This window comes from Channa argus, chromosome 3 (assembly GCF_033026475.1).
Source record: "Channa argus isolate prfri chromosome 3, Channa argus male v1.0, whole genome shotgun sequence".
NCBI classification, from domain to species: Eukaryota; Metazoa; Chordata; class Actinopteri; order Anabantiformes; family Channidae; genus Channa; species Channa argus.
The window spans coordinates 20824157-20836527 of NC_090199.1; the positions used below are offsets into that span (position 1 = coordinate 20824157).

Here is a 12371-nt window from a genome sequence, read left to right on the forward strand (position 1 = left end):
GAACTCTGTGAGCACTAAGCCCCAGCGAGGGTGTGGTAGCTGGTGGTTATATTAGAGTTTGCACAGAAAGCCGATTACTTGGATATTGTGGTTAGTGACACAACATCAACGAAAGCACAAACACACAAGCACATGCCGTGGTTTCTTTAGAAATCACTTGATTGGGGAATAATAACTGGCAGAAGTGAAAACAGGAACTGATTGCCAAACTATTTGGGAGGTGAAGAGTTTGCAGGAGCTTCTCAACTGAGTTCACTGTCATCTTAATATGAACTTAACTTTGAAAAGCATTATGCCTCCCTCCTTGGCAGAATAAAATTGAGTTTTTTTCCCTGTTATCCCACAGACCCCACTGGGACTGAAATCAAATCCAAGACTTTCATGCTGTGAGTAGTCTTTGCTGGTCACTACTCCACCAACCAATCTGTTTTCTCTTCGTCAAAAATGGCCTCAGGAGGGGTCTCATCACTGTGGAGGCTGCTTAAGTTATATAGTGTTTATGGATATTTACCCAATAGGACTCTAGTCTGTATGCAACAGGAGCCATTCCCATCCTTTTCACCATGCTTGTCACATTGGCCACCTCTGCAAAGGCCCTGTTTAGCCCTCTGTCTGTCTATGCCTCCCTCTGTTTACCATTTACATCTCATCTCTTTTACATATCTAGTCATTTTAGACCCTGCCTCTCCCAGTTGTCCTGAGATTATTCCAGTGTTGGTGCAACCGACACTGCCTGACTTCCACGCTCAACTATGCGCCTGTTGCTCATTTCCTCATTACCTCGTCTAGTACAAAAACCTGTCCTCTCCTAGTCCTGATTTCCTGATCCTGACCTGGTCTGCACCCGTGTTCATACTCATGTAACCCTTGCTCGTTTTTGTGTGACTTTTCTAACTCCCTACCAGCTGATAAGCACGCCTGAACTAAGTGCAGAGACTTCTACTCATTTGTTCTAGAGTCTTGCTTTGGGTCCTCAGTGTCAGCGCACTACCGTATTTGCTTTATGTAACAGCAAGGCAAAAAGTTGGCTTTAGCTCGTAACATTAAATTACAGTGCATTTTCATCACTTCAGCAGGTTATCAATAAACATTTGAAGGTACTGCCTTTCTCTAGACTACATCCTCCACTAAGTACTTCCGTTAGACCAAGTTTGACTAGGTACAACTATTGAAGGTAAGTGGAAAACAAAACATGATACTGCACTGTTTAATTGGTTTTCAACTTTGTGAGCGATATGACAAATAAGTAGAGGACACACTCTCGTTGCTTCCTTGCAACTTACAGGGCTCTGCAGTATCTGTGTGACACGCTTCTTCTGCTCCAGAACATTAAAGTCCTGCCGGAGGTCGGGTGACATGTTCCTGGCCCTGATGTATTCTGGATCATTGACATCGACTCTGTCAAAGTAGCGCTCCTTGGTCCCTCCACAGGGTGGCGGGGGGGTGGTCACGACCCCCTGATGGCTGCCAACACTCATGCCTGCTTCTCCTCACTTGCTCGTCCTACGGCTGCTTAACTGGCTCTCACCTAAGGAGAAAAAGAAAAGAGTAGTAGATGGGTTACAAGACACTGTAACCCCTGTACTGACAAACTATTTTTCAATTTTATCTTTGTGATGAAGAAGATATTTTTCCATTATACAGAACAGTTTTTTAAATGTGTGTTGTTTACGATAAACAAAAATGAAAATTAGTGTTTAGTGATTAAATAGCACAGATAGAATGAAGAACACAATGACATGTGCCAGGATTTATTATGCAAATAATGCAGTCATCATGATGCAAAACAGATTTGCTCTTAGAGGCATAAGGCAAAAGGAAAATGTGTTTGTTTCACAATGCATATTGTATATCTTGTCAGCATAATTTTTAATCTTTAATGTGCAGGCTTCTCTAATCTAATGCTTATTAAACACAAGACTGGGTTAAATGATCTCACTTATGCCATTCTTTATACAAGAGAAATGTGTATACATCTGGCATGTGCCAATTAAAAATACTGACAAATTAAAAAAAGGACACACACACACACACACACACACACACAAACACACAAACACACACATACACACGGCTACAGTGTGACTTTGTCACAAACAAGAAACGGATGTTCATAAGATGAGCTCTTCTCTTTGATTTGACACAAATATCAGGCTTCAGCACAGTCCTGACACCACAGTTATGTTTCATACACACATTGTGTCATGCTGTTTACAATCATATGAACATATTTGCACATAGACATAAGCCAGGTCACTGTGACACATGACCCTATAAAGCTAATGAGGAGTACAGGAACAGTTTTGTTTGAACATCCAGGCCTTGACTGGAGAGGTGGTTTACTCCCAGTGTTCATTTTAAGGTCAGCTGGCACGACAACAAACCTTCTTCAAGGTACAGGAACTGTTACAGTAAAATCCACAAGTGTGACTGACCCTCTCAGCGCCTTGTTGTCATGCCAAAGAGCACAGCCACTAAAAGCAAAAGGAAATAAATTTGAAAATATGCCAGTTTATTATGTTTGATAATGTTGATTTTGTAGTGCAGTTGAATTTCTGAAGAAACTATAAATCACATAGCAATAGAAACTAGAAAACACAGATTTTATTTAAATTAAACGCACCTGCTAATAACCAAAATGCATCGATTCACACATAAATTCCACCAGAATTAAAAAGAAATATGCTGAAAGCAACAGGTAAATAGACAAATGGTTAACTGTGAAAAAATAAATTCACAGGCAGAGAGGACAGAAAAGGTAAACCTGCACGGTACAGGATCCCTTGCAGCATGTAGCAGCTGATAAGCTGGTGTTGTATTAAAGAGAGGTGGGGCTTACAGGTTTCCTACCAGATGGCACATTGGCTTGAAGAGCAGAGGAATGAGAGCATATAAGAAAGGGATCCCGCTGTTTTCTGCCTTAAGGAAACCAAGTGTCCAGTTGTCATCATCAAATATTTAGGTTTTTTCTCTGCGAGAGCTGACATCTTTTCTGCTGTTTGACTTTTTGTGGAGTGAAAAGTGTGAGAGAGGTCGTCTGATCTGAACCCTACTGCTAAGCTATTCATTCAGGTCAAATTGCACTTAAAGAGATAGTTGAGATTAGTGAAGAGAAACACACTTCACTGTATAAAGGACAGATATTCAGACCAAACACAGAGAGATTTTGGAGAAATTCTTCAATACGTCCCATGGCATGAATTATGAGATTCAGCAAGCCACAGACATATGATAAAGTATATAGAACGTATTTCCTGAATAGTGTAGAAAAGAGTTTGTTTTGCTCAAAGTAATAATTTTAACAAGGAACATTTGTCATGTGGTGTAAACTCGAAATCAGAGAATCTAGTGGAGACACAGGAAACCTCTCATTCTCTACCTGATCCTACTACTCAATCTGTGATTTATACTACGGAAACAGATAAAAGCCGCCCAGAAAAATCCTCTTTAATTCAAGGCAGCTGGGCAGCGCACAGTTATGTAACCTGATATTGATTCGTCTTCCTGCTTGCCTGCACTGCTATGCTTAGTGGTGGAACAGGCGAAACTGTAAATGATGGAATGATGATAGCAGGAGGTGTTGTACTGGAACTTGGATATTTAACAGAAGGCTGATGAATTGCTTACTACAGCTTTTACTTGTTTCTCCGCATTTTTTCAAAGATTCCCAAAACTTAAAAACAACAACAACAAAAAAAGTGTTGAATAGGAAACGCATCCAAAAAGGTCTGATTGACATTCAAGCACGTCAAGCACATTGAGCTCAAGCATGAAATTGACTGAATGAGTGGAATTCCACGTGGCCAAATGCAACAGCTGTAGCCTCACCAAAATAAAGTTGAACCCCCTCCCTCTGATTGCTAAAATCTGCCTCTTCTTTTCTTACACACCAGTACGCCATCCCATCCATGCACTGTCACAAGACCCACAACTCCAGCAGTTCCCAGCATGAGCTCCCCCCTCCTCCCTCCATCCCTCTGTTTCTGTCAATAGATCTTTATTGTTCCCAGACCCAAACCCTCTCGGCCTGGTCACATCCAGGGAGGTTTGTGAGGGGAAGGGTGGAGTGTCGGTGGTCTGTGTGTGTGTGAGTGTGTGAGAGAGAAAGAGAGAATGAAATCGGATCCTCTCCACTACAGCATTAGTGTTTCTAACTTGTGCCTCATGGCAGGTGCATTAAAACACTTCTTGAATGAAATGCATTGAAGTCCCACAACAGTTAAGGAAAATTACATTGCGCTCAATAACCGACTGGACATTTGAGACACAACTGACCTTTACAAATATGGCAGTAGAGGACAGTGCTGTACTGTAATTGATTTAAGCTCTATTAATATGTGGCAGTCAAACGAGGCAGGATGTGTTTACTGCAGTGAGCTAGATGTGATCGCAGCCTGAGGCGAGGTGAGCCTGTGACCTTTAGTGACCTCTCTCCCCGCCACTCAGCCATGTTCAGCAGCACCACAAACAAGTTGTCTTTATCTGTGGCAGAGCTGTGTGTGAAATTGTTACTTAAAAAAATGCCATTAAACCAAACGTTGCTGTAAACGAGCACGTTCACAGTGTTGTTTGCGAGCAACCGATGAATAGCGTGAGTCAGGGACCTGCAAGCTCCAGGCAGCAACAGGCTGATAAAGCATAAGTAGAACAGATCTTTTCACTGCCAAAATTAAATTACAAGGTAAAACTACATTCAGCAAGGTTAATTTCCACATATTAGCATTTATTTTGTGAAATGCTCCACTCATTATTTGGTCTATAAAATATCTACCAATTAGAACAAAATGCTGAGACAAAGTTGTCAGATCCCCTTCATTTTTTTCAATTTTGTCATGTTGCAGCCTGATACTACACTTTTTTAAACAAATTTATTTCTCATTAATCTACACTCAGTACCCAATAATGAAAGAATTTGAAGTGAAGGGTCTGAAAGCCTTCTGAAGACACAGTATCCCCACCATTAAGAAGCAAGAAAATAGGTTTTGTTTCTGCTTGAAAAATGACACTCATCAAGTGATTATTAATATAGCAGTATGGTAATTTCTGTTTTAAGTAGTATTAAGTTGAACATGTTTGCATGCTGCAGGAGAAAAATGCGCAAAGTATTTAAGGGAGAATTGTGAAGCCACATAAAGGTTATCCACTCTTTTTTATGTCCCTTCTACAGAATCAGTTTCCCACCTTCATCTCTATTATAGGAGCCACTGCTGTAAAGCCTGAGAGCTCACTCTTAATGCCTCAGTAGTCCTCTGACATTTGGAGCTGGACAAGAGCCAGCAGCTAAGACAACAGAACACCCTCCATCTGATGACAGTCAGCTAATCTGAAGGGCTACATCTCTACCACTGCATCTCTCTCTCTGTTGATCACTTTTTCTGTCTGACCTCCACTTTCACCTTAATTTTTCTTTCCTAAAGCAGAGTACAATGCCAGACCAATGCAAAGTTAACAAAAGGACACACATAAAGCACCCAAAACCACACACACACTCATCCAAACTACTCATTCACTCACACACACTTCATATCTCCATCTTGCCTGGGGTGAGCTTCAAAGTGTGTCTACTGTCGCCCACCCCTAAAAATAGACAAAAAGCCTTTTGGGTTGTGTTACAACTCCAACTGCAACAATACCAGGAAACAATCCCTATGCTGACTAATTATATCCACACACACTGTAAATGGCAGATCGAGTATGTACGCACAATTCTGAACACTGTGACCTGTGACATAAACCCAGCAAAAGCAACTCGTGCACACACGTACACATGCAAACAGAGGAGTAGGTGTGCTCCCTGTCCAAACATGCCTGCAAGACTGATCTAGCAGTGAAACCGGAGCCAAATGCTCAACAGCTTACAGATCCTTCAGCAGCTTTACTACGAGACGAGGAAAACTCTTCTCCTGAACCCACCAATGTGCCAGTTGTCAGTGTTTTGTCTGTAATTTACACATGGCAGCATCTGGTTGTACTTTCTGATGTTTACTCATTGTGCAACCTTGTGTCAGTGCAGTAACTGTTCGTGTGCAAGTTATGAAACCTTCATGTGTAAATTTGTGTTACAGGGATTCCTTCTAATGAAAGACTGTAGACTACGTTTTGCTGCTGCATTCATCCTAAAACACTCAGTATCTTCAATTGTATCTTCTTTTGTTGCACACGTTAGAGATAACAGCCAGAGCCAATCTGCTCCTGTGCTCACACTTGCTGCACTGTTACTGCCAAGTGTGTTTACAGAGCAGGATTGTGTGTCTAGATGTGCGTGTGACCGCAAAGCCATATAAACAAGGAATTCCCCTAAAACTACAGATCAGTTTTGGGAATGGTAATCTTCGGAGTCATGCTTTTACATAGCTGATATAAACACAAAAACTGGACAAGTACGACTTGGTAATACAAATAAATGACACTGGGTGTACTGCAAAAAGTGTAATATCTTCAAAAATATATAATGACAGAAGACACTAGCACATAAACAAATAAGCAAAGGCCAACCAACCTTCAATTTCCTCTTTGGTCACTGAATGGGAGAGAACAGGCGGTAGTAATAGGCGGCGGAGGCAAAACACATGTCTCTATTTTTCTCTGTTGCTCAAAACTCTAACACTGAGTCCCAGAAAGGAGCCAGGAGACAGACAGAGAGAAAGAGCGGGATATGAAAAGTGCTCAACAGAAAATAAGCAATTAGACTAGTCGGTCCACTTGTCCGTCTAGATTTCCCAAATAGATGATCTTTGGTCGAGCTGCAGTCAGACAACAGATTCTCCCAGATTCCTGTGGGCTCTGCTCCTCGGCTGCCTCAGCGTTTATCAGAGAGAGGGGGGGAGAGAGAGAGAGAGAGAGTGAGAGAGAGAGGGAGGGAGTACCAACAGCTGTGAGTGTGTAAGTACGAGGATATATGTATGTATATGTGTGTATGTGTGTCCGTGTGTGTGTTTGTGTGTGTGTCTGTGTGCTCTCGGGTAATGAGGGAGTGTGTTTGTGTGGAAAAGAAGCTAAAGGGACCACGTGATTCAGGCTTAATCCCGCGCCTACTGGCACACGCACGCAGATTCAGGCAAACACACACATGCATGTTGCTAGACCAATCAGAGCTCAGGCTCCCACATACACTAATCCCTCCTCCTCCCTTGCCTTCTCTCTCTCTCTCTCTCTCTCTCTCTGTCTTTTTTTCTTTGATCCATTCACTTTCTGGTCTTTCTCCCACATTCCACAACTCTCTCCCTTTATGTTTCGTAGCCACATCCCCTGCTACTCTACCACCCCCTCTGAGCGACTGCAGAAAAGGTCAGCGTTTATGAGCTTCGTTGGCAGCAGAGTAACTCCAACCGAACAACCTGCCACAGCATAAGCTATATGTTCTTTGTAGCCCCCTCAGCCCCATAGATTCACTGCATTCTGCCTCAGTAGTGAAGCGAAATACCACATGATTCAAAAAGTCAAAGTACGCAGTCAAAACTAAGATTAAAAAAAAAAACTTTACTGACTGCAGGTGTTCTAGGTCAGAGGTCATGTTCACTCAATATCGGTCATTTGCCATTTACTGTCTTGCCTGAAGCAAAAGCCACATTTTAAAGCTGGGATCAATTAAGTTTTCGGTCTATGTTTGTTGTGTTGATTGCATCTCACTAAGCCGCTGCTACTGACCAACTTATCTTGTTCTACCACATTCCAAAAACATTTTCCTTCACTCTCTTTGCTCACTTCATGCTGAAACATAAATATATAAATGAACTGATCAATTTCCTTGTGAAGTTTTGTTGCATTTAATTTTCTCTGACTTAAGTATTATCAGTACTGCCCGTGCACCTTTCCAGCACTGGATTGAAAGTGATTTCGCTTCCTCAAGACATTCACAGCTATTTCATACAGTGATTGGTTAGCTGTGCACAGGCACATTAAACCAGGGTATAAATTGTGAATGTCCTTCAGTATATCTTATTCCTGCCCTCAGTGAGAGAAGGGTTACATTTAAATAAAGCATAATAAGATACATACAGGAGTGTTATTCCACATCTCGTTTAAAACATTCTGCTAATTTACTTGCAGATTTTTCATTGTTATCAGATATCAGTAAATAGCAGACAGTATCTAACTTGCCTGATCAGGCAAACGAATGATGTATTCTACTTGCCCAAACATAGAGTTTACTTGCCCAAGCGGAAACTGGACATTTTTTTAGCACAATCTGAATCATTACATTCTGTAACCACAAAAATACACTGAATTAGTCAATTAGTAATGTATTACTAAGTTTAAGGCATATTGTTAAATCAGTATCACTACTAATAATGATACTTCACAGTATCAATCTATATCTTACAATATAGCAAATGTATGCAAAATCACATTTAAAATGATCTAACTTATGGTTATTGCAAATAACAATAACATTCAAGTCTTAAAACCTTCAAACAAAGGAAAATAAGATTAAAAACTGTATCATTTCAGGGGAAAACAGACAATTTGGGACTTAGAGGAAACTTCAGGATGTGTAGTGAGGGCAAGTGTTCCAAACAAAGACTGAAATCTGCACCAACAACAAACGCATGTGTAGATCTACAGCAAAATATACCAAAACCCTGCACCGGTTTGTGAATGCTGAGTCTGAATTTCCCCCCTGACATCAGGTGGACATGAACAAATTGTAACACAAGTTCAGGCAGGAAGTGAAAATGAACAGGCCAAAAGTATGTCCTGAAAGTGACTGAAAACTGTTGGTGACAGAGTGAGTTACTCAAGATTGAAGCCCCACACATGGAATTAGTTTTGGTGTTTATGAGCGTGCAGTATGTTGCTCTAAACCAACAGTAAAATGAGACAGACAGTGATTGATAGTTTTACACAGAAGGCAGTTAACACCTCAGATAAACTTGTACACTGACTACAAATGACTGAGTGAAGTACAGTTTAAAAACACAAGTGGACTGATGAAACCACAGGGCTTTAATGACTGTATGTATTGAATTATTGTCTTTTATACCATTTTATATTAAAAATTTAAAAGCTGCCCATCATATTACATTTATAATAAAATATATACGTGTACCAAATCATTTTGCATGGGTGCATTATGGCTTTTTTATTATCATCTTCCTGTTACATCAGTGCTATTCAATCATTTACCGACTCACTGAAAACCCCTTTTTCATAGGAACAGTAAGCACAAACACATGCACATAAACTGTTCTCAGCTTATCTTTACAGAAAAGGGGGAGGGACCATACACCTTGTGATGGTGACACTGACTGTCTGATACACACACACTGTGTGTGTTATGCATTTTACAGAATTGGTCCGGGTGCCTCTGGCAATGTAGAACAGGCTGATATTCCTCTGGAATCACATCCATGTGAAGGAAATCATGGAAGTGTCTGCACTGCAGGCTGTAGCGGGTTTGTACCAACAAACAAGAAATATCATTCTGCAGTCACCACATGACTTACTGACAAGCAGTGTCCTTGGCACAAAATAAAAAAAGGAACTCACTTATGGGTAATACATATCAACAATGTGTACAACCTATTTGAACAACAACAACAACAACAACAACAACAACAACAACAAAAAAACAGGTGCAGATAAGCAGTTGAGTAAAATATGCTTCACTACTGACAGAAACATGACACATGAAATCTCAAAGCAAACAGTTAGGCAATCCAGGAATTTAACCAATCCCCTGTGAATTCTGTGTGACCTTGCAATTTGAAAGATCAAAAAACAATGCAACAAGCCTCACAATTTTACAATTAGTATAATACTGGGTTCCTCTGTACTACTGAGCCATGAGTTCACACAGTTTTCTTATCTGCAGTGCAGTGAATATGGCAAGTACAAACCACCACCCCCTGCTTCTAGATGTTGGTGCATCACTCAGCACTTTATTTCCACCTCTCATCAAAACACACACACACACACACACACACACACACACACACACAATGACAGTCATTATCAAGCCTGGCTCAGGAAAACTGAGCTTCACACACACACACACACACACGCCTCTGCACAATACTCACTACTCACCACTTCTAAACAGGTCTGAAGACACGGAGTTGTACGACGTTCTGTGTCTGTGTCTCCCAGAGCCTGCTTCTCATGTGCTGTTAAATTATAAAACAACAAGTCTGTGGTTAAAAACACAGACAAAAGCACTCAAATGACTAATCTTTTCACTGTTTCCAACAACCTCTCTAAAACAAAACATCTGGAATATAAATTTTGCACAGCATCGGAAATTACGAAACCCTTCTTCCTTCAATTTGTAATTTTATGGATGTAAAACCGCTTTGAAAACTTGTTTTACAAACACACTGTAGTTGCATCTTTGTTGAGTCAATTTCTCATCAGCTGACTCTCAGAACAGCGTCCAACCAGCTATGTCTCACTAGTTCATAACAACTAGCTTGTCTCTTAATGATAGCTAATTGTGAGCCGGTGGAAACCCAAATTACCGTTATTGCTTTAGGTCGACCCATTACAGATAAGGTAAGACCATATCCAGGTGTTTAAAAGCGTGTTTAAAACTGCATGGTCTCCACGCAACTATTGTCAGGTCTGATGACTAATGAGCCCTTTGCACACCACAGCGCTCTTAAGTAATACCATATTTGTGTTGAAGTCATCCACTCCTTGACCTCCGTGATAAGATGTGGCTAGAAACAAGCACAACGCAGAGGAAGAACTGAGCATCTGCTGGGCTGAATGCATGCTGGTGTCCATTTACTGTGTTTCTCACCAAACGGACAGGAGAGAAGGATGGGGGCACGTTTACTGATGCTAACTGTGCAGGAATGTACAAACAACTGAGATCATTACTAGGACCTCTAAGCTTTTTGCTGAGAGCACACGATACAGATCACTGATATAGACACCTCATGGTGTGAAATGGACATGTGAGGTTTTTAAGAAAATAAAAATTCTTCAGTTATTGGTTTTATGGAAATCCACAAACATAGGAGAGGTATTTTCTTCTGCCCAAAAACCTTATTTGTGCTACTTTTACTTTAAACTCGACGGGGGAGGTTAAGTGGATTTCTTGAAAACAGTTTAACGCTGCACGAAAGCCTTCACAATAACTCGTCAGTTCATATGTGACATCATGTTTGTATCAACCTGCAGGGCAAATTTAGATGAACATGCCAACGGAGGAGATTGAGAGCTTTACAACTTCCAAGAAGGATTTCAACATCACCGCAAGGGTTTTCATTCACACATGTTAATATCATTTCTGACTGATTGACAAAGCACTCGCATTGTTATTTTGGGTGAAACAGTGCAGAAAAATTAGGGAGGTTGAGTCCGAGTAAATCTCCAAACGATAAAATCTTATTAAATCCCAAAGCACTGGACAAGTTTATGGACGTGACCAACAGAGAAAAGCCAATCAACAAGGTTCACAGGTTCTTCGTGTTCTTGTCATCATCCTCAATGATCATGGCGACTAGGCTCTAATGTTTTTATCCCTGCAGGCCTGAAAAAGTATCATGTCATCTGGTGTAGAGATGCAGACACACACAACTGAGCACACTGAAATACTGAAAACTGTCACTCTGCTGCTAATCTAGCTCTTAAAGGCCTATCTATATTTGTGCTTGTATGAGAGTGATCTTAAGCAGCAACTAATCCATGTTTGAGGGGTAAAGAGGCATGTAGAGCAGCACATTTTTAACAGACTGAGGCAGATTCACTTCCTGGAACGCTCGCCGGGAACAATGTAGTCACTGTATGGGCACCACTGTTACTTAGCAAGAAGAAGAAACACGCCTGCACCATTATGGAGTTGTACCCAGGCATGACCAGGGATGTCTGCCTCTGCCTCAAGGTTCAGGTAGAGAGACAACAGACAGCTGTCAGAGAGAGAGAGAGAGAGAGAGAAGTGAGCAGGAAGAGGGGGCAAGGAAACAAGAGCGCACGTATATTTACATTTGTGTGTGTGTTTTTTGAAGTTGCTGCTACTCCTTTATTTCCTTTGTTGATAGAGATGAAACAAAGGCATGAAACACAAAGATAAAACCACTTCAGTGACTATTTATTAAAATTCTACACAGTGTGAGCGCTGCCCTTTTAGGGCTTGAAATTAACTTAGTCCTTGGTAATGTGTTTATAACTAAAGTTTAGATAAAGATGGTTTATTATAATGACCTATTTTCTAATGTCGTGGTCATGTGTGTTGATTTTTTTATGGGTCACTTCATGTGATTGTGTTCTAAGGCCTGACATGGAAACATTAGGTCTGATTCTTAAATGTTAGTTTATTAAATCTACACAACCCATGTGACTTTTAGAGCGGTGTGAGCTTCATTGTACCTATGCCAACCAGCCATGAATAACTCTACATGTTGTGTGTGAGTTTGGGAGAAGCATCT

The 12371-nt window shown here is 40.8% G+C and overlaps 1 protein-coding gene across 9 annotated transcripts in view; it reads right to left on the reverse strand.

The window, feature by feature from the left end:
• The window catches only part of add3a (adducin 3 (gamma) a), an 84598-nt gene that overhangs the window by 29183 nt on the left and 43044 nt on the right, over positions 1–12371 (reverse strand). For 3 of the 9 annotated variants that reach the window (XM_067497752.1, XM_067497754.1, XM_067497753.1), the window contains one exon: positions 1284–1528. In XM_067497752.1, the coding sequence (XP_067353853.1) occupies positions 1284–1478 (195 nt within the window). In that variant the 5' untranslated portion in view covers positions 1479–1528. Of the gene's footprint in view, positions 1–1283; positions 1529–6499; positions 6959–10029; positions 10107–12371 lie in introns of those variants that run through there. The other 6 variants (XM_067497758.1, XM_067497757.1, XM_067497759.1 and 3 more) reach the window with 4 other exon arrangements.